This window comes from Bison bison, unplaced genomic scaffold (assembly GCF_000754665.1).
Source record: "Bison bison bison isolate TAMUID 2011002044 unplaced genomic scaffold, Bison_UMD1.0 scf7180017864255, whole genome shotgun sequence".
Lineage (NCBI taxonomy): Eukaryota > Metazoa > Chordata > Mammalia > Artiodactyla > Bovidae > Bison > Bison bison.
Genome location: NW_011494827.1, coordinates 2,515,218 through 2,538,399, shown reverse-complemented (window position 1 = coordinate 2,538,399; position 23,182 = coordinate 2,515,218). Strand labels below are relative to the sequence as shown.

Sequence of the window (23,182 nt, the reverse complement as noted above, 5' to 3'; positions counted from 1 at the left end):
CTTACCCCCGGTTAAACACGTGGTCTGGCTATGACCTGGGCAGGCAACTCCACGGTGTAGCCCTGGAAGCCAGTGTTTTTCCCTTCTTTGTTTTGGCTGAATCCCCACTGGGTGGGCAGTGACTGGTGGGCAATAGGTGCTGTCGACTAAAAAAGACAGTCACGACCTGAAAGTAGAGAGTTACTTTATTTAGTGGGAATGTTTAGAACTCTGAGCCCAGGAAACAGCATCTCAGTAGCTCTGAGAAAACTGCTCTAAGAGGAAGGGGAGAAGTCAGGTTACATACAACTTTGCAGTAAAGAAAGCAGGCAGTCTGAACATCAAAGGTCAGGTATCAAGTTAAGGAATTTAGCGTTCTTTGTAGGGGAAGATGCAAGCCTCTGGGTCGTTGAATTCATTCCTTTCACATGCTCCTCAGCTATCTGGGGCCAAGCCAGTTTCCCTGCTCACCTTGCTTTTTGCGTTCCCCCAGCTCCTCAGCAGTCACCGTGGAGGGGGGACAGCGGCTCTGGATCGCAGTTTTGGGAGCTCTCATTCATATTTGAAGGCCAGAAATCGCTGATGGCTGTGGCATTTCTTATTGATTAATGTGGAAGGAGACATTTGCATTTCACAGTGCTCATTTAAAACAGTAACAGCAGGTGTTATTCAAAATTCCTCGAGTGAATGCACTACTAATACTGCACCTTCAGCAATCACAGTACAGTCTATAAACAGCGTGGTGGCCTCACTGCCACAGTCTTTGGCCTTATTTATATTTCCATTCCTCCCTTAATTTAGGTATTTTAAAACATTTGTCCTCTAATCGTGACAAATGCAATTGGAAGGACTTTATACAAAATATCCCAGATGGTACAGTGGTAAAGAATCCACTTGCAGGAGAAGCAAGACCCATGGGTTCGATCCTTGGGTCAGGAAGATCCCCTGGATTGGAAATGGCAACACACTCCAATATTCTTGCCTGGAAAATTGCATTAAAAGAGGAGCCTGGCCCGTACAGACCTTGGGATCGCAAAGAGCAAGATATGACTGAGCACACACACACACACACATACAAAATAGCTAGCTGATAATCTTCAAAATTATTAATCCCATGAAAGAAAAAGCAAGGTTCAGGAAGCATTGTGAACTGAAGGATAATAAAGAGAAATGACATTAAAAGCAATTCATGATCCTAGATTGACTCTTACACCAAAGAAAGGACATCAATGGAACAAATGGCAAAATTTGAGTAAAGTCTATGAATTTGATAGCAGCATTATTAATGGTAAATTTCCTGATATGGATAATTATATGAAAAGTGAAAGTGTTAGTCATTCAGTCGAGTCCAACTCTTTGTGACCCCATGGACCGTAGCCCGCCAGGTTCCTCTGTCCATGGAATTCTCCAGGCAAGAATACTGGAGAGGGTTGCCATTCCCTTCTCCAGGGGGTCTTCCCAACCCAGGGATCATACCTGCATCTCTTGAGTCTCCTGCATTGGCAGGGGGATTCTTTTACCACTGGGAAGCCCAAGTTTCCAGAAGACTGACATGATTTCAAAAGCAAAATATTAAACACATGTGCTTATATATATACATTTGATGAAGCAGCAGCCATGGGCCAGATGCTGGTCTAGGTACTGGACACAGTGCTGACCAGGACCGACAGGGTCCTGCTTTTGCAGAATACATGAAGGTAAGGAGTTTGAAGGAAGGACCCTGATATGCTACAGGCATGTCCCCAACAAACACAACCAGGCACAGCTCGGGGGCTGTAACGTGGCTTTTTTCTCTCTGCCCACAATACCAAGGTCCGCCAGCTTGTGGACCAAGGACGCCTGGAGTTTGTCCTCGGAGGCCAGGTCATGCACGATGAGGCCGTGACCCACGTCGATGACCAGATCCTCCAGCTCACGGGTTTGATTACCCCTCCCCAGGCCTGGGGTCCCTTGGGTCTCCTGCTAGGCTGGGGCTGGGTGTTGGGCTTCATCTTCCCCTCTAAACAGGAGACTGTGACCAGTAAGCACTGTGACTACTCGTGCCGTGTCCGTGCTCGTGCCCTTGAGTGCAGGTGCTAAGAGTGTGAGTTTACACCAGACGGGCTGACTGGCTGTATCCCGACTCTGCGAGTTACCACCTGTGATCCAGAGCAAGTGATGTAACCTCTTGAAGCCTCAGTTTCCTTCTCCATGAATGAGTCTGATAAGGAAGTAAAACCTCCCTTAAAGGGTTGGTATCAAAATTAAATTGGGATAATTCAAATAGGGCACATTGAGTACAACGTGTGGGTCCCTAGTAAATGCCAGGTAAAGATTAGATCCCATCTCTGTCATCACTCCACCCGCACCTACTCCACCAAGACCACCTCCAAAGTCAATGCCTCCAGCTCCAACAGCAGCACCATCACCACCAGCATCAGCAGCACCACCACCACCACCGTCACCTCCAACACCGCCACTTCAGCCGTCACCAGCACATCTCTAAGTACCACGACCTTGTCCACCCCGAAGCTCCTGCATCCCACATCTCCAACACTACCTCCTCAGCCATCACCTCCACCACCGTCACTAGAAATAACACCACCTCCTCCATAATCTCAACCATTATACCCTCACCATCACACCACCACCCCTGTTACTACAGCCTAAACAGTATCAACCACTCCACTGTCACCATCAGCACCACCAACACCACTTCACCACCCCTTCCACCCCCATCGTCATCACCACCTTCAACACCACAACCACCATCTCCACAACCACCGCGGTCGCAACCCCCACCATGAACACCAAGACCTCCAGCACCACCACCGTTATCAACACCCCTACTACAATGAATAACAGCAACAATAACAGCAGTCACCTCCACTGACACTGTCCACCACGCACAGTTGCACTGGGACGCAGTCCTCTCCCACTTCCCAATGCCGTTCACGAGCAACACTTCACCCAGCCCTACAGGCAGGCATCAGGATTTTCAGTCTCGTTTTGCAAAGGAGACACTGATGACAAAAAGAGCAAAATTCAGTGGACCAGCTAAGGTTTCCTCCAGGGCATGGCTGAAGCTCTAGCTCCGCCATCACTCCACAAAAGAGGAACCCCAGTTACCCCCTGTGACAAACATCAAAATAGCATTGGAGATTGTCTAAAGACCCGCTTAGCACTATCTTCCCTTTTCCCGCTTTAATCTGGGGTCCCTCCCTCATCTGAGCTTCTACTCTCCTGCTTCTAGACCTCATTCAACCTCAAGATTTGCCACTTCCATCCCAAAGGTGGTCCTGCCAACAGAACCCTTCCTTCTCAGACCCTCACATCCCTTTCTTTTTTTTTAATTTATTTTTAGTTGAAGGATAATTGCTTTACCGTATTGTGTTGGTTTCTGCCGCACATCAGCATGAATCAGCCACAGGCATGCATACGTCCCCTCCCTCTGAACCTCCCTCTCATACAGCAGATTCCCACTGGCTGTCTATTCTGCATATGGTAGTGTGTGTTTGCATGCTACTGTCTTTACGTTTGACCATGATGCCAGCCACAGAGTCCTCCTGCGTGCCAGGAGCTGCCTCTGTGCCCCCGTGCATGCTCACACCCTAGGAGGAGGGCTGTCACCTCCCCCCCCCCGCCCCCATGCCTGTGAAGGTGCGGAAGCCGAGAGACTGAGCCTCCCCCACCAGGCAGGTCTGCAGGGCCAGTGCTGAACCTGGTTCTCTGACTCCAAAGTCCGTGACTGTCTCATTTCTCCTGTTAAAGGTCTTTCGGTTTGAAGCCGTAGCAAGGTAAGTGGGAATGGGGTGGCCACCCTTTAGCTGTCCTCATACAGACTCGCCAGTCTCCTTAGTGCAGCCTCGGGTCTCATCCCCTGCCCTCCTTCCCATCTGTCTCCTTCCTGCTGCCCTGCCCTGCTCCAATGACATGTCTCCTGTGCTTTCATTCACGAGGTTTCCTATTCTTTCCGCTTGAACAGCTCACCTTGAACTCAGCTGAGGGGTCTCATGGTCCAGGTGCCTCCACTGGGCCCCAGTACCTTATCACCTCCCCCTCTTGCTCCTGGAACTATAGGTGGTCTCTGGCAGTGCCCACCATCTGATTCTCCTCCGGGTCCCCAGGACTCAGCACAGGGTCTGGTCTGACAATGGTGGGAGCACAGAGGGAGGGAGTGGGTGCTGACCCACCCTCCTTGGGGGTGACCACACGGGGACAGCCCTCACCTGTGGTCTCAGCCCACCACACCCACCATGCTGAACTCCCCAGAGCTGATCCTGCAGGCCTGCACTCCAGCATGGCATCCAGCATCTTAGCAAGTGTGGGTTCTCATCACTGGTGTGGGAAGGAACGTGGAACCCTGTGTGGCTCCTCCGCAGGGGACTCTGTGAGGCTCTATAATATTCTGAAGACCAGCCAAGCTCCTAGGACTCCTAGAGGATGGACACCGATTTCCTCCCACAATAACCTCCTGGTTCTAAGAACAAGATGTACACCCACTGACTTCAGTCTCCAGGGCAGTTCAGGAGACGGAGAGTCTTTTTTTTTTTTTTTTTTAATTGAAGGCTAATTACTTTACAATATTGTAGTGGTTTTTGCTATACATTCACATGAATCAGCCATGGGTGTACATGTGTTCCCCATCCTGAACCCCCCTCCCACCTCCCTCCTCATCCCATCCCTCAGGGTCATCCCAGTGCACTGGCCCTGAGCGCCCTGTCTCATGCATCAAACCTGGACTGGCGATTCATTTCACACATGATAATATGCATGTTTCAATGCTATTCTCTCAAATTAGCCCACCCTCGCCATCTCCCACAAAGTTCAAAAATCTGTTCCTTACATCTGTCTCTTCTGCTGTCTCGCATATAGAGTCATTGTTATCATCTTTCTGAATTCTATATATATGCATTAATATACTGTACTGGTGTTTTTCTTTCTGACTTACTTCACTCTGTATAATAGGCTCCAGTTTCATCCACTTCATTAGAACTGATTCAAATGCATTCTTTTTAACAGCTGAGTAATATTCCATTGTGTATATGTACCACAGCTTTCTTATCCATTCATCTGCTGATGGACATCTAGGTTGCTTCCATGTCCTGGCTATTGTAAACAGTGCTGTGATGAACATTGGGGTACACATGTCTCTTTCAATTCTGGTTTCCTTGGTGTGCATGCCCAGCAGTGGGATTTCTGGGTCGTATGCAGTTCTATTTCCAGTTTTTTAAGGAATCTCCACACTGTTCTCCACAGTGGCTGTACTAGTTTGCATTCCCACCAACAGTGTAAGAGGGTTCCCTTTTCTGCACCCCCTCTCCAGCATTTATTGTTAGTAGACTTTTTGATAGCAGCCATTCTGATCAGCGTGAGATGGCACCTCATCATGGTTTTGAGGGAGTCTTAATCTAATATGCTTAGCACTCTCCTGAGAAGGAGGGAAGCAGGTTTCTCCAGCTGAGGTGGCGGACACATTTCCTATGTCCCCTTGTCCTTTCTGTCACCTCAGTCCCTGAACTCTGGCTCTGCCTGCCACATACTGTCCAGGTAGGTCTTGACCTGGTCATTGTGCTGATTAGGACGCATGTTCAGCTGCATAAGGGTGACTGAGTGGCTGTGGCTCAAGCAAGATGGAAGGTTACTTCTCTGCGGGGGAAAAGTTTATGATTGCAGGCTCTTTCGGGCCACTAGGGGGCGCTGCGTCACAGAGAAATCCAGGCATCCAAGTTACTTGCGTCTTTTGCTCTGAATCCCCTAGCATGTCTCTGCTCTCCTTGCCTGGCTGCAGGTGGCTCACCTCACTGAAGTGCCATCCTCTCAGGGAAGGGGGAAAGGGGATGGCGGCGGGCTGCAACCTTGTGAAGGTGACCCAGAATTTACCCTCATCACTTCTGCTCATATCCATTGTTCAGAACCTAGTCACATGGTCTATCTTCCATGGGAAGCTGAGAAATGCAGTCTCCAGCTAGAATTCTATTGTCCTTCCCTAAGCAGGATTATGTGGTTCTGTTACTAAACGGCAGAGAGAAAAATAAATCTTGGGTGATTATTAGCTGTTTCATTCAATATTCACTTGTTCATCAGAATCTCAGGAATGTTTTTTTCCTGGAGTCTAGAAAACCTGTATTAACAATGACTTGAGTGTTTAAGATATTTACTATTTACTATCAAAGAAGCGGTCAGGAGGAGGTTTAGAACTGATTCTGCAGCCCATTGATGTTTCTTATATTTTCACATCCTCTCCCACATAATCTGGAGAAGGAAACGGCAACTCACTCCAGTGTTCTGGCCTGGAGAATTCCATGGACTGTCTATGGGGTCGCAAAGAGTCGGACATGACTGAGTGACTCTCACTTCACTTCCCACATAATCAGAGAATGCTGCTGCTTCTCCAGTCATCATAAAGCCATATTTGCACATTCAAGGAATAAAAGGGGTACAAGGGAGGCTTACCTCCTCTTTTTTTTTTTATTAAAAAGGTAGAAATTCTTGTCCTGAAACCCAAGCAGGTGAAACCCATACATCTTTTTTGATATGATCATAGTCTGTGCCCACTTCTCCATTCCACAGTCTGTGAAAACAAAAATCTGACACAACAAAATGATCTTGCCATGACTGATCAGACCAGTGAAACACCATCCCTTGGCTTTGGGTCGGTGTCCAGTAAGCAAAGAGAGAATCCTGTGAGTGATGAATTCTGGGCCATGGAGTCTGCAGCCCTCAGGCCTGCCCTCCTCAGGCTGCCCCTCTGGGGAGAGGGTATGCCCTCCACAGCTTACTGCCCCCCAGTGTGATGATGCTGACCCACCCTCCCTCAACCTGGACCCTCCACCCCGCAGTCTTCCCCTTCCCCTCCAGCAGCTCCTTCTTGGTCTCCTCTGTTTCCTGCTCCCCTCTGCTGCTCCCAGTGGTCCTGAGGGCTCAGAGCCCCACCCCAAGTCCAACAGCCTAACTGACCCTCATCACCACCTCTGTGCACTAGACCACGAATCTTCCTCAGGTCCTCCCTAGCCTCCCAGCAGTCACCTTCTTCCTGGATGAGCCTTGTATATGGATCTGATTACAGCTCTGTCCCATGACCCTGGAATCATCTTCAGGGCCACAGGCAATGTCCCAGCCTGGGCAACTCATCAATGAAGGGCAGTTTTACTTAACACCAGTGACTTGAGGGCTTCCCTGGTGGCTCAGATGGTAAAGAATCTTCCTGCAATGCAGGAGACCTGGATTCAATCCAGGATTCAATTCCTGGGTTGAGAAGATCCCCTGGAGAAGGGAATGGTTACCCACTCCAGTACTTTTGTCTGGAATATGCCATGGACAGAGGAGCCTGGCGGGCTACAGTCCATGGGATTGCAAAGAATTGGACTCGGCTGAGCGACTAACACACACACACACAGACACACAGACACAGACACACACACAGTGATTTGAGCTCTCTGAGTCTTCCTTTCCTCGCCATAAAATGCAGGCTGTAACTCCCAGGTGATAAATAATGTTTGGGGGAATCCTTGGTGAATGCTAATTAATGGTTTATCAAGTCTGGGAGACTTCTGCAGTCACCCTGATCTTTGGTTCACTTGTGGTGGCTCATAAATCATGAATAAAGAAGAGAATGTTTAGATGATTCTGGGATCTGACCTCTGTGTTAGTATCTATAGCAGCAAGACCCTCCTTGCCAAATAGAAGGCACTCTAGCCCTGAGAAGTCAAGGGCTCTGAGGGAGTTAGGGGGCAAGGGGCCACCACACTTTTATCCCCAAGGCTGATCTCTTTGCAGAAGGACACAGGTTTCTCTATGAAACGTTTGGGATCCGGCCGCAGTTCTCCTGGCAGGTGGACTCATTTGGCGCATCTGCCACGACTCCCACCCTGTTTGCCCTGGCGGGCTTCAATGGCCACATCATCTCCCGGATAGACTATGACCTGAAGGAGACCATGCAGCAGGACCAGGTGAGCCATGAGCTGCATGCACTGCTACCAACCCGCCTCTGCTTCTTCCCCCTCTATTCCTTCCTGCATCTCATTGCTACTGCTAAGTCACTTTCAGTCGTGTCCGACTCTGTGCGACCCCATAGACGGCAGCACACCAGGCTCCCCCATCCCTGGGATTCTCCAGGCAAGAACACTGGAGTGGGTTGCCATTTCCTTCTCCAATGCATGAAAGTGAAAAGTGAAAGTGAAGTCGCTCAGTCGTGTCTGACTCTTAGCGACCCCATGGACTGCGGCCCACCAGGCTCCTCCGTCCATGGGATTTTCCAGGCAAGAGTACTGCCCCTGCTATTCTCCTGAGCATTTGGGATGCTGGCAGCTACACAGGCCATGGGATGTCCCAGGCCCATCTTTGCCCTGCTGTGCCCTCTGGCATGAATGGTTCTCTCCTCCTGCAGATCTAGCTCCTGGCTGAGCTGCAGGACCAGCTCGGATGCCTGCGGCCCTGAGTCCCCTTCCCCCTGCAGCTGGGCTGGTGCTGCCTTCTTCTTTGAGTCTCCAAAGGGACTGGCACAGACCTGCACTCAGTAAACCATGCTCAATGCAGAGAGGAGGCGGTTGGGGGTTCAGTGTATCTGGGACATAATAACTCTTCTGATGGGTGGGCAGCGAGCATGAGTGAATGTAACACTCAACAACCACCCAGACACTGCCTTTGCCATCTACAAAGTGCCAGGCCTGGTGGGAGCCACCGCCCTCTGGGTTTCCTTTAATCCTCACAGCAGCCTATGATGTAGTTTCTCATTTACTGAGGCTGAATTAAGAAGGTACTAGAAACTGGGGGCTCCCAACAACAGAAAATGTTGTTCACAGGTCTGGAGGCCAGAACTCCAAGACCAACCCTGGACAGGGCCATGCGTCTTCTGATGACGTCAAGGAAGGGTCAGCTCCAGGCTTCTCTCTGCTTCTGGGGGCCTCAGGTGTCCTTGGCCTGGAGGCAGATGACTTCTCCCTGTGTTATCTTCCACTGTGTCTGTCTGGATCCAATTTCTCCTTTTATCCCTACTTGTAATGGATAACTGTCCGCCCTCATGATAATTTTTTCTCAATAACTTCCGTAAAGGCCTTATCTCCAATTAGGTCATATGAGCTAATGGGATTAGGAATTCAGCATGTGTTTTTTGGGGGGACACTATTCAACCCAAAACAGGTAGTGTAAAATTATCCTAGATGGAGAAATTAAGGCCAAAAATGTAAGGATTCCATGCAGATCACTCTGATAATAAAGTTTTGCAGGGCAGTGGTAACGTGGAGTTATCAAAGAGGCTCTGGGCTCCCAGCAGGCTAGAGAAGTAAGGTTTTTAGTGACCCCACCAAGCGCCACGCCTTACACTGCACACACTTCCTATAGCAGCTCGATTCAGATAAGTGTGTGAGCTGGGTGTGATTCCCAGAGATTCGTGTGCAGAAACCAAATCACAGAGGCATCAGGAACTGTATGGCTCCGAGGTAATTCTCCTGGAAGCAGGATTTTATCCCTGCTTCATAGCCCTGAGCACTTTCTAAGCATCAGAACGTGAAAATGGACCATGCCCTCAATGAGAGGTGATGAGCTCCCCGTGTGGGAGGGATTCAAGCAGATTTAGAAAGAGTATGGCTGGCAGGTTCTGACAGCATGTCCTGCCCTGAGGAGGGGTGGGATGAATGTGCAGGAAGGCGCCTTCTGAAGGGCAAATTCCTCCACCCTCTGTGGCTTTAGGAGGTCAGGAGGAATCTTGAGGAGGAGGCAGCAGAGGGAGACGTTGGCCGTGAGCCACTGAGAGGAGGGGGTGCAGGCAGCCATGAGACTCAGGCGGGCTCTGGGGAGGGGAGCCGGGCATCCTGTTGCCCCTGGGCCCTCACTGTTCCCTCTGTGTTTGCAGGAGATGCAGTTCGTGTGGAGAGGATCCAGGTCCCTGTTGGCGCAGCAGGAAATCTTCACGCACGTCCTGGATGAGAACGGCTATTGCTCGTGAGCTCTTGCCTTGGGCCAGACCCTGTTCCCAACCCTCTCCCTGAAGCACGTCAGCCCCCACCCTCACGGCCAGCCTTGAGGGGACTCACCTAGCACCCATCTTACAGAAAGAACAACTGAGGTCTAGACACCCACCCAAGGTCCCACGGTAGCAGCCGTGAGGGCAGCAACATTGGGCTCAGGAGGCGGCTCCAAGGATCCAAGTCATGGGAACAGCCCTCCTGTGGGCTGTCTGGTTGGAAGACCTGGGTTCAGTCCCCTTCTGTCCCTTTGAGCCTGTGAGGCTACAGGCAGTGGGTGAACCCCTCTTTGAAGAGGGGAGATTGTCAGCGGGATGAAGGGCAGCTGGGAGAAGAGACCTGGTGGGAGGAGAGGGACTCACTACCATGCTCTGGGCGCCCTGCAGAGTGACATGCCCGAGATCCCACAGGGCTGAGATGTGGTGACTCTTGTCCACAAGGCTCTCATCTGCCCACCACTTGCCTGTCTGTCCAACTGATGGGAGACAGAGGCCTCGAGCAGGCCTGCCCTCCCAGCAGGGTGTCTCCTCTAACATTCCTCTGCTTCTCAGTAAAGGGTTTTACTGGAATGAAAAAGCTGTCTTCCCAGATCCACCCTGGGATGGAATGTACCCCAACCAGACTGTACCTGTCACCCTGAGCAATATCCAACGCTATGCCAACACCCTGTCCTACAATGTGAGGAAACGAGCCCCCTGGTTTTTGACACCACACATCCTCTGGCCCTGGGTAAGTCGGGGCCCCAGGCCCTGGTTCCCCAACTCTTCCCAAGGACTGCTGTGATAGGTCCACCCTGGACTCTGGTCCACCTCTAACCAGATCAGTCTCCATCCAGGCAGTGGGCCAGGCAGCTGTCCCAGCCCTGGCTCAGGCCTCCTTCCCTGCAGCCCCCGACCCTCGAGTCCTCACCCACTCTACCAGCTCTTTCCCCTGTGCTGGATCACCCCAGACTCTCCCATCTGAAATGCAGCCCCTCACCCAGGTGGGTCTCCTACTTCTACCCAGCCATCTCCTCCTTTTCCCTTTGCAGGGCTGGAGGCCTGAATCCTGGCTGCTTACTCAGCTGCTGTGAGACTTAGGACCCTTAAGCCTCAGTTTTCTCATCTGTAAAATAGGGATGATGACAAGACCTGCTTCGTAGGTTCAATCTGGGGTCAAGGGCCAAAAGTATAGGGCCAAAAGTATGCCCAGGAGACAGTGCCCAACCCTACTTCCTCATTGTTGTCACAGCTAAACTTTATGGAGCACCTACTGAGAGAGGTGCTCAGTTGGTAAAGAATCTGCCTGCAATGCAGGAGACCGTGGTTCGATTCCTGGGTTGGGAAGATCCACTGGAGAAGGGATAGGCTATCCACTCCAGTATTCTTGGGCTTCGCTTGTGACTCAGATGGTAAAGAATCCACTTGCAATGTGGGAGACCTGGGTTGGATCCCTGGGTTGGGAAGATCCCCTGGAGAGGGGAGCAGACACCCAGTCCAGTATTCTGGCCTGGAGAATTCCATGGACAGTATAGTCCATGGGGTCGCAAAGAGTTGGACACGACTGAGTGACTTTCAGTTTCACTTTCACTTACTGTGCCCCAAGCACTGTTCTATGGGATACACTCTTCTTATACATTTAATCTGCCTCACTGGGCCTAGGGGGCAGGCAGCATGGTATCCCATTTGCCGATGAGGGAACTGAGAGTCAGAGAGGTTAAGAAATCTCTCTAAGGCCACACAGCTACTTAGCAGGGCAGTTGGGAAGGTGAAATTTGTGTTCAGACTCAATCAGATAATTAGCATTTGACTACCATTTTAAATGCTATTTACTTTCTTTGCTATTTTTATTTACTACATTTTTATATACGTGCATATATTAGTAAAAAATTTTTAACAAACAAAATTCTATACATTATATCAATAGGCCAATTGGTATGACAAAGTCAAAATATATAAATACATATGACTTTAGCTGCAGCTTGAAGCATAACTGAAAATATCTGCAGGAAGTAAAGAAACAGAATAATGAAATATTTACTTTCTCAACAATTCAAAATAGAATTTGAGGTTTACAAAAGGAAAATAAAAACATCTGCCTAAAATAAAGGGCTTCCCTGGGGGTGCTAATGGTTAAGAACCTGCCTGCCAATGCAGGAAATGTAAGAGACATGGGTTTGATCCCTAGGTTGGGAAGATCCCCTGGAGGAAGGCTCAGCAAACCCACTCCAGTATTCTTCCCTGGAGAATCCCATGGACAGAGAAGCCTGGTGGGCTACAGTCCATAGGGTCGCAGAGTTGGACATGAATTGACTTTGCACGCATGCACACCTAAAATAACTTGGGTCCAGATTGCAAGATTTTATATCATTGTGTGCTCTCCTATACCCAATCCATTATGAAGACTGTCAAATTGGGGTCCTATCAGATCAGATCAGTCGCTCAGTCGTGTCCGACTCTTTGCAACCCCATGAATCGCAGCACGCCAGGCCTCCCTGTCCATCACCAACTCCCCGAGTTCATTCAGACTCACATCCATCGAGTCAGTGATGCCATCCAGCCATCTCATCCTCTGTTGTCCCCTTCTCCTCCTGCCCCCAATCCCTCCCAGCATCAGAGTCTTTTCCAATGAGTCAACTCTTCGCATGAGGTGGCCAAAGTACTGGAGTTTCAGCTTTAGCATCATTCCTTCCAAAGAAATCCCAGGGCTGATCTCCTTCAGAATGGACTGGTTGGATCTCCTTGCAGTTCAAGGGACTCCCAAGAGTCTTCTCCAACACCACAGTTCAAAAGCATCAATTCTTCGGCACTCAGCCTTCTTCACAGTCCGACTCTCACATCCATACATGACCACAGGAAAAACCAGAGCCTTGACTAGATGAACCTTTGTTGGCAAAGTAATATCTCTGCTTTTGAATATGCTATCTAGGTTGGTAGGTTTTATAAATCTAGGCTTGCCTCAGCAACATGTTACTCCAATACTTCCTTGTGGAGATGGCTCTGAGCACCCCTGAAACAACCTTGCATGTCCAGTCATGAGCGTCTCTGCCCTCTGACCAAAGCCTTTGATTGGATCCAGGCAGGCTCTCTGGGGCTGCTTGGCCCTGTCTCAGGGGTCTGTCTACCTGTGACAGGGAAGTTAAGTTGTTTATCATGTTATCCACCCTCATCAGTTTTTGTGGTGAGCTCATAACAAAATTCAGAAGAAAGATGACACATATGGATCTCGTGAATTTATCTCTTTAGCCAGCTTGAGGGAGGGCACAGCAACCCACTCCAGTATTCTTGCTTGGAGAATCCCATGGACAGAGGAGCCTTGCGGGCTACAGTCCACAGGGTCTCAAAGAGTCAGACGTGACTGCCAGGCTCCTTTGTCCATGGAATTCTCCAGGCAGAGATATCAGAGTGGGTTGCCATTCCCTTCTCCAGGGGATCTTCCTGACCCAGGGATAGAACCCAGGTCTCCTGTATTGCAGGCAGATTGTTTACTGTCTGAGCCCCAGGGTAGCCATCCTGAGAACCAATAAACTCTGATGGTCTCTTCACACTGGCCACTTCTAGGACTAATTTTGCCTGGGCTCACCTGTCAACGCCTAAAGAGAACTTTCTTTGCTCCTATTTCCTTGTGCCCATTAGAGTTGGACAGAGGTCTCCTCTGCAAAACTTCTGTGAGCCAGGAGCTACAAACTTTAATGTATGGAATCAGAGATGATAGATATTAGATTGAGTCTAAGATTTGAGATACACATGCAATGCATTTGAACAACTGTATGCATTGCATAATTTCATCTCAAAGTAAGACTTTGCCTCCTGCGAGCCCTGCCTCTTACATACATTCTCACTATAATTACATTTTATGTCAAACTTCAACAATGATAATTTAGAATACTGTGACTCTTAGGGGGAACTTTTTTATACTGCTGCTTTCTCTTAAGCATCTGCCTACGATGCGGGAGACCCAGGTTCCATCCCTGGGTCTGGAAGATCCCCTGGAGAAGGAAATGGCAACCCACTCCAATACTCTTGCCTGGAAAATCCCATGGATGGAGGAGCATGGTAGACTACAGTCCATGGGGTCTCAAAGAGTCAGATATGACTGAGTGACTTCACTTTCTTTCTTTTTTCTTTTCTCACTGAGATATAATTAACATATAACATAATTTTAGTTCCAAATGATTCCACACATGTAAATATTGCAAAATGACTGCAATAGATCTAGTTAACATCTGTCACCACACGTAAGTATAAAATATTTCCTTGTAATGAGAAGGTTAATATCTACTCTTTTCGCAACTTTCAGAAAGAGAACACAGCATTATTAGCGACAGTCACCATGCTATACACTTATCCCCATGACTCATTTATTTTGCTTCTGGAAGTCTGTACCTTTTGACCCGCATCATGCATTTCCCTCACCCTCCAGCCCTCACTCCTGGCTTTCACCAGTTTATCTCTGTACATGAGCTTATTTTTCATGTTATTTTTAAAAAATTCACATATAAATGATGTCATGTGGCATTCATCTTCCTCTCTTTGAGCTCTTTCACTTAGCACAACGCCCTCAAGTTTCCATCCATGTTGTTGCAAATGGAAGGATTTCCTTGTGTGTGTGTTTTTTTTTAATGGCTGAATAACGATTCATTCTGGATTCATCACTTGTAACAGATTTTGTCTTTAGGGTTTTTATACATATAATATCATTACATCTGCCAAAAGTTTTACTTCCTCTGTTCCAATTTGGATGCCTTTTTTCCCCTTGCCTAATTGCCATGGCAAGGATTTCCAATAATATGTTAGATAAAAGTGATAACAGTGAACATCTGTGACTTTTTCCTGATCTTAGAAGAAAGGCTTTTTATATATCATTCTGTATATATATCACATTTTCTTTATCTGTTCCTCTCTTTATGGACACTTAGAAGTGAAGTGAAGTGAAGTGAAGTATAAGTGACTCAGTCATGTCCAACTCTTTGCAACCCCAAGGACTATTCAGTCCTTGGAATTCTCTAGGCCAGAATACTAGAGTGGGTAGCCTTTCCCTTCTCCAGGGAATCTTCCCAACCCAGGGATCAAACCTAGGTCTCCCACATTGCAGGTGGATTCTTTACCAGCTGAGTCACAAGGGAAGCCCAAGAATACTGGAGTGGGTAGCCTATCCCTTCTCCAGTGGATCTTCCCGACCCAGGAATCGAACCGGGGTCTCCTGCATTGCAGGGGATTCTTTACCAACTGAGCTATCAGGGAAGCCCTGATGGACACTTAGGTTATTTCATATCTTGGCTATTTTAAATAATGTTGCAATGAACATGGTGGTGCAGATATCTTAGTAATTTTGTTTTCTTCAGATAAATATCCAGATGCTCTCATATGTAGCTCTACTTTAAATTTTTTGAGGAACTGCCAGTCTATTTTCCACAGTGGCTTCACCCCACCAGCTGATCCTCCCACCAACAGTGTAAGAGGGTTCCCCTTTCTCCTCATCCTCGCCAGCACTTGTTGCTTCTTCTATGTGACAGGAAACCCATTCTGACAGGTGTGAGGTGTGTCTCCTTGCGGTTTTGATTTGCATGTCCCTGATGATCAGTGATGTTGAGCATTTTTCCGTGTGTCTATCGGCCATCTGTATGTCTTTTTTGGGAAAATATCTATTCAGGTCTTTGGTTCAATTTTTAACCAGTTGTTTGTTACTGAGTTGTATGAGTTCCTTATGTAATTGGGGTATTAATCTTTTATCTGATATATAATTTGCAAATATTTTCCCCTGTTTGGTAGGTTGTCCTTTCATTTTCTTGAAGTTTCCTATGCTGCACAAAAACTCTTTAGTTTGATGTCATTCAACTTATTCATTATTTCTTCTGTTTCCCTTGCTTTTGGTGTCAAATACAAAAGAGAAATATCATCAAAATGAAACCCAGCAGGACCCTTCTCAGGGGCAGACTCCCACACCCTCCCTGTCCCTCACTTCTTGTTTGTAGAAAAGCTTTAGCTTCCTAGATCTTCCCTGAGTTCCCAGGAGCAAATTCAGTCAAAGAAAAGAGAAAATGAAGAGACAAAGGAATGCAGCAACAAAAGGAAATAAGACTAGCTTAGGACCTGCAGATCCTCCAAGGACTACAGGCACCATCGAGAGCCACGTACTTGCGTCGTTCTGCAGACACAAAACCCCACGCTAGGTGAAGAAGTTGACTGTGTGCTGACCACCAGTATGTAGACCTCAGGTTAGCTGGAGCCAGAAATACCATAATACCACCAACCAAGAAAGAGAAATTCCATGAGCTAATAACGCATGCTACAACCCTCACATCTAATGTTGCCTTTGAAAACTCTCCTTTGAAAGCCATTTGGGAGTTTGGATTGTTTGAGCATGAGCTGCCATTCTCCTTTCTTGGCGCACTGCAAATAAACTCTCTATCCATAGATACATAGGTAGATAGATATAGATATGTATGTATACATATACATATATACATTGACCAAACCCAGTTATCAGTAGTTTGGCTTTGCTTAGCACGGCATGAGTGAACTGGAGTTTGGTCCAGCAACAAAGACCTCAGCAAGGAGATTACCACCTATGTTTTCTTCTAGGAGTTTCATAGTTTCAAGTTTTGTGTTCAATTCTTTAATCCGTTTTGAGTTAGTTCTTGTGCATGGTGTTAGACAGTGGTCCAGTTTCATTCTTTCACATGGCATCCAGTTTTCCCAACATCATTTATTGTAGAAACTCTCCTTTCCTCATTTTATATTCTTGGCTCTTTTGCCATAAAGTAGTTGGTCATATATGCCTGGGCTTATTTCTGAGCACTCTGCTCTCTTCCATTGATCTACATGTCTCTTTTCATTCCAGTACCAGACTTTTTTGATTACTGTAGCTTTGGAGTACAGTTTGAAAATAGGGCAGGTGATTTCTCCAGTTTCATCCTTCTTTCTCAAAATTTCCTTTGATGTTCAGGGTCTTATGTGGTTCCACACAAATATTAAGATAGTTTGTTCTGTGTCTGTGATGAACATCATTGGGATTTTCATAGGGAGTGCATTGAAACTGTGGATTACTTTGTGTAATACAGGTATTTTAACAATATAAATTCTTTCAGTTGTGAACAGAAAATATCATTCCATTTATCTGTGTCTTCTTAAATTTCAATCATCAATGTCTTATAGTTTTCAGTGTACAGATATTTCACCTACTTGGTCAAATTTATTCCTAGGTATTTTAATCAGTCTGATGCAAAGTGGAATTGTTTCCTTGTTTCTTTCTGAGAGTCTGTTATTAGCGCACAGAAACACTAATAGGCAAGTGATTTTTGTATATTGATTTTGTACCTTGTATCTTTACTGGATTTATCACTGGTAACAGATTTTGTCTTTAGGGTTTTTATACATATAATATCATTACATCTGCCAAAAGTTTTACTTCTTCTGCTCCAATTTGGATGCCTTTTTCTCCCTTGCCTAATTGCCACGGCAAGGATTTCCAATAATATGTTAGATAAAAGTGATAAGAGTGAACATCTGTGACTTTTTCCTGATCTTAGAAGAAAGGCTTTAAAAAATGTATTTATATTAACTGGAGGATAATTCCTTTACAATATTGTGATGGTATCTGCCATATACCAACATGAATTGGCCACAGGCATACATGTGTCCCCTCCTTCCTGAATTCCCCTCCTTATTCCCTCCCACCCCATCCCTCAGGTTGTTACAGAGCATCGGCTTTGAGTTCCCTGTGTCATGCATCAAACTCCCACTGGCTATCACAGAAGAAACGCTTTTAGCTTTTCATCAATGTGCATGATGTTAGCTGTGAGCTTGTCACATATGGCCTTTTTAAGTTGAGGCATGTTCCTTCCCTACCCACTTTGTTGAGCTTTATCATAATAGAATGTTGAATTTCGTCAAATGCTTTTTATGTGTCTCTTGAGTTGAATGTGTGATTCTTTCATTTTCTCAGTGTGGTGTGCAACACTGATTTGTGGATGTTGAACTATGCTTGGATCCCTGGAATAAACCCCATGGTGTAGTATTTTTTGCATGTATTGCTGACTTTGGCTTGCTAACGCTTTTTTTTTTTTTTTTTTGAGGATATTTTCACCTATGTTCATCGAGAATATCAACCTGTACATTCTTTTCTGCAGGATTCTTTTTTTGTTTGTTTGTTTGCTGTCAGGGTAATGTTGGCCTCACAGAATAAGGTTGGAAACAATCCCTCCTCTTTCATTTTTTGGAAGAGTTTGAGCAGCACTGGTATTATTTTCTCTTAAATTTTTGGTAGAAATCACCAATGAAACTGACTGTTTCTGAACTTGTTTTTTGGGATGTTTTTTGACTTTGACTCAATTTTGTAACTGGTAATCAGTCTGTTCAGATTTCTTACTTATTCATGAGTCAGTCTTGGTAGATATATAGGAATTTACCAACTTAATTAAATTTTGACAACCTTTTTAAAGATGAAATTAATGACAATAAACATGAGCAACCTATTACCATTGTTATTTATACTTAGTATGTTGTTACTATTAATGACATTAGTAAGTAGTAATCCTGATGGAGTCTAACAAATGTTCAGGGAGTGAAATGAGTTAGAAAGAGGAAGACTGCATGATCTCACTTATATGTGAATTCTTGGAAAAAAAAAAAAACTTATAGAAAAAAGAGGTGATTCGTGGTTTCCAGAGGTGAGGTTAAGGTGAAGAAGAGTTGGGGAAAGGTGCTGGAAAAGTACAAATATCCAGCTATATGATAAACCAGTACTAGGGGTGTACGTTAGAACATGATAAAGAGAGTGGGGGAGAGAAGGAAACACTCAGGGCATTGAGCTTGCCAGCTGACTTGGAAGGTTATTGGCCCCCATGGGGAGTAGGAGGGTGGCTTTGGGGGTTGAAGGGGAATTCACCCTGTTTAGTTTGGGCTCTGCTCCCAGAAATGCAAGGCGCTGCTTCTGTTCCCTGGCCTGCAGGGGTGCGACAGGCAGTTCTTCAATGCCTCGGTGCAGTTTGCCAACATGGACTATCTAATGGGCTACATCAACAAGCATGTATCCCAGTTTGGTGTCCTTATGGTGTACGCCACGCTGAGCGAATACTTCCAAACTTTGCACTCTGAACATGAGCCAGTGCAGGTCCGAGACCACCGTGACTTCCTGCCGTATTCTTCAGGTATGAGCCTCTGGGGGTAGAGGTGGTGATCCAGGGAGTTAAAATGTCTCCAAACGCAGTGTCTGCTCAGCCCTGAGCTTGGAGCCTACTAGGGGGACTGGGGGAGATATGGGGGCTGCTCGCACCTACCTGACCCACCAAGGTACACAGCCTGGTCCCAGCACGTTGAACCTCTCACCAGGGTCCACACTCAGCAGGTTCCTGTCTCTATGCCCTTCACTACAGTGCTCCCTGTGGGAGTGCTCTCCTCCCACCCTCTCTTCCTGGAAAGTCCTCATTGCCTTGTAGAGTCACCTCCTCCAGGAAGCCTTCCTGACTTTAAGGCTAGATCCCTTGGCCCCTCTTTGCCCCCAGGGCCCCGGTTTTCACTGATTACCACATAGTCCTTATTGGGGAACCTTGTCTTCCTCAAGCCTGTGTCCTGGAGTCTGGGATGGTTTTGGTCTAAGGGGTGAAAGGTCTTGGGGTGAGCCTTCTGCCTGGATACATGCATACCCTGGGATCTGTCCTCTGTCAGGAAGATAAGGATGTTAGTGGTGCTTAGTGCCTCAAAGGTAAAAATGAAGTGAGAAGGAGGAGAGCCCTTAGCCTAGTGCCTGACCCAAAGAGAGGGCACAGCAGATGTTGCCGTTAATAGTTTATGATAGCATCTCAGTCACGTGGGGTAAGGTCCCACTTGTGACATGATCTGCGCAGTCCCTCCTAAGGAATCTTAGTTCAGGGCCTGCCCAGAATCAGCACCACTCTCAGGCCCAACCCCACTGTCCCCTGTGCTGAGCTCCTTGCAGACTTGGCTCCCCTATCTACAAGCCAGGAAGGACTTTTCCACACACAGCCTCCCACTGACAGCTAGGGAGACAGAACCACCCTCCACACCCCGGCCCAGGGCCTGATCAGGACATCAGTAGGGAATGTTTTTGGCCAAATGGTCGAATCCTCTGCAACCTTGATTGCATAAAACCCCGGAGTCCTTCAAGGAGCCTTGTCCTCCTGCTCCGTCTTTGCACAGAACGAGAAACCAAGAGGCTGAAGAAGGTATCAAGGTTGGAAAGGGCCCAGGTCCCCATGAGCCAGGACATCCCAGGGACACGAAATCAGGCCCTGCCTCCAGCCAGCTTTGCCCAGCCCCAGGTCCATGCTGGGATCACTCAGCTGGAGAGGTCCTCATTATCAGTGAAGTGGGTTCCCGGAGGACTGAACCCACATGGCAGTTCAATTGTAAATACTTCTTTTCTCATTTCCTTCCCTTGCAAAGAGACACCAGGATGGGTCCCCACTGAGAGGGGTTGGTTCCAGTCTGGGCACTGCCCTGATTCCCCCAGACCTGAGTTGGTCGTACCTCTTGGGCTTTGGCCTCTCATCTGAGTGGTGAGAAGGGGAAGCTGTTTAGCTCTCAGGACACCTCCTGGGAACCTATGATTAGGGGAGGACTGGCTTCTCCTCCCCTAATGGGAAGTAGGAGGGGCTACATGGATGTGGGTGGGGCTCCAGCCCAGGTGGAAGTGGATACCTCTATGTAGGCCTGGTTACACTTGAGGTGGGAGGGGATACAAGGATGTATGTGGGGTTATGTTGAGGCTGGGGTAGGGGGCGAGGGGGGAGGAAGTCTATGGAAGTGGCTGCATCCTGGTGGAAAGGACACAGATAAGTCCTGTGGGTGGTGGAGTGGGCGTGGCTACATTGGTGATTCCTGGAGGAGGTGCCATTTAATCAGAGACTGGACATCAGAGAGGAGGCTTGGGTCCTGATTGGAGGACAGTGGGATCTTGACAGCCTTGGCGGGTTGGTGCTGAGCTTAGAGCTGAGGCTATGGAGGGGCTGTGCCTGACCTGTCCACACTCAGCGTGGGGGGGGCCCTGTGTGGAGGACCCTTGCATCTGGCCCCACAGCTGCGATCCTTCCCCAGGCCACATGGCTACCCCTCCTGGTCTGAGCCAGGTCCTTTGAGGGACGAACAGGGAATGGGAGCACAGCCCAGCCTGGGGAGGAGGCAGGAAGCAGAAATAATAGGGAACAGTGAGCCACCTGCTGAGACACAGCCTGTCCCCAAGGCGCTCAGCCTTTGTCCTTCCCCCACCACCCTTGTCCTCTCAGTCCAGGGTCAGGACAGTAGTTCCTGGGCTCTCTCATCCCTCCCATCCCTCCCTGCAGGCAGCCAGAGGGACCCCACTGAAATGCAGGCTTCTCCAGGATCCTGACACACAGGGGCTGCCAGCACTCCAGGCCCCTCCCCTCTGGGTCCTGTCCTCCTGGCCCTCATCCCACTCCCTCCTCCCCTGAAGTCCTCCAAGACCTCTGGTCACAGGCTTTCCCAGGGTCCCACGCTCACTGGGCTGTCTTGTCCCCATCACAGTCCTTCAGTACCCAGGCCTCTCCAGGCTTGGCCCAGCCCAGCCTGACCTTGCCACCTGCTTAGCTCCTCAAGGGCTCCTGGGCAGTTGCTTGCCTGGTTGGAGCAGGAGCCCTGATATCACCCCCAACCCAGGTTGCCTCCCCAGGTAACCTGGTAGGAGTCTACCCTTCACTAACACCATCTTCCTCTGTCTTCCAGGATTGAGGCTTAGGGGGCTCCAGGACATCCTAGCCACTACTGGCCTTTTTCTCCTAGATATGTTTCATTCCTGGACCGGGTTCTATGCCTCCCGAAGTGGGCTCAAGGGGCTGGCGCGGCGAGCCAGTGCTCTGCTCTACGCCGGGGAGTCCATGTTCACACGCTTCATGTTGGCTCCACACCGGTTCCTGGACCGGGCCTGGGGCCTGCAGCAGCTCCAGAAGCTCCGCTGGGCGGTCTCCGAGGTAACACCACACCTCTCAGTGGCAGGAACAGGATGGGACCCTCCTGGGTGTGTGCTTCCCCCTCCCTAGGCCGCCAGATCCTCCCGGTCCCTGGTCACTACAGGTCCACTTGACAGATGAGAACACTGAGGTCACCTTGGGTCCCAGGACCTGTGCATGATGAAGCTGCATCAAGGCTAGGTCCCCAGACTTCCACCTGTGGCTTCAGTGAGCTTTAGAACCAGGTTCACCCAGAGGGTAAAGGGCAAAGTGGAGCAGTATTGGTGCCCAACCGTCCTGTGCAGGTTCAAATCTCAGTTGAGCTGTGTGGCCTCAGGCAAGTGACTTTCGCTCTCTGAGCCTGATTCTCTCCCTGGATAATCAGAAGCCCCTGTCCACCTAGATAGGTGGCAGGCAGTTGAATATGATGATACATATAAACTGCTGATCTCAGCGGCTGCCACAAAAGAAGATGTCCACAAATTTCCATCTCCACTTGTCCCCCACTATACTGATGAGAACCAAGAAGTGCTAAAACTTGTCTCCAGTCAGAAATGTGCCACACTGGCCATGACATTCATACAGAGGACTGTTGGCAGGACTAGTCATTGTGTATGTGGGAGTGGGGTGGGTGGGGAAACGGATTGACTTTCCCAACCATCAGAGCGGGGACAAACGTGGCTTCACCCCATGGAGATGGAGACTCAACTCTCTTCTGTGAGGAAGAGGTAATATTGCCCCTGTAGGATGCAGATGAGTGTCAAGGTCACGTACAGAGCATGTCTGGAGCAGGTTAGAAACTTATGGGATGACTGGGCCATGGAGGTGAAGCTGGGGAGTTCAGCTCAGTTCAGTCGCTTAGTCATGTCCAACTCTTTGCGACCCCATGGACTGCAGCATGCCGGCCTCCCTGTCCATCACCAACTCCTGGAGCCTACTCAAACTTATGTCCATCAAGTAGGTGATGCCATCTAACCATCTCATCCTCTGTCACCCCCTTCTCCTCCTCCTTCAATCTTTCCCAGCATCACGGTCTCGTCTAATGAATCAGTTCTTCGCATCAGATAGCCAAAGTATTGGAGTTTCAGCTTTAGCATCAGTTACTCCAATGAATATTCAGGACTGATTTCCTTTAGGATGGGCTGGTTGGAACTCCTTGTCGTCCAAGGGACTCTCAAGAGTCTTCTCCAACACCACAGTTCAAAAGCATCAATTCTTCTGCGCTCAGCTTTCTTTATAGTCCAACTATCACATCCATACATGACCACTGGAAAAACCATAGCTTTGACTAGATGAACCTTTGTTGGCAAAGTAACGTCTCTGCTTTTTAATATGCTGTCTAGGTTGGTCATAG

General features: G+C 48.3%; 1 protein-coding gene across 1 annotated transcript in view; it reads left to right on the top strand.

Moving 5' to 3' along the window:
* Positions 1 to 23,182, top strand: part of LOC104994294 (epididymis-specific alpha-mannosidase-like) — a 47,661-nt gene that overhangs the window by 5,487 nt on the left and 18,992 nt on the right. The window contains exons 4-9 of the mRNA XM_010847801.1: positions 1,792 to 1,897; positions 7,738 to 7,910; positions 9,812 to 9,900; positions 10,415 to 10,652; positions 18,855 to 19,053; positions 21,662 to 21,849. Coding sequence (XP_010846103.1) covers positions 1,792 to 1,897; positions 7,738 to 7,910; positions 9,812 to 9,900; positions 10,415 to 10,652; positions 18,855 to 19,053; positions 21,662 to 21,849 — 993 coding nt within the window. The remainder of the gene's footprint in view (positions 1 to 1,791; positions 1,898 to 7,737; positions 7,911 to 9,811; positions 9,901 to 10,414; positions 10,653 to 18,854; positions 19,054 to 21,661; positions 21,850 to 23,182) is intronic.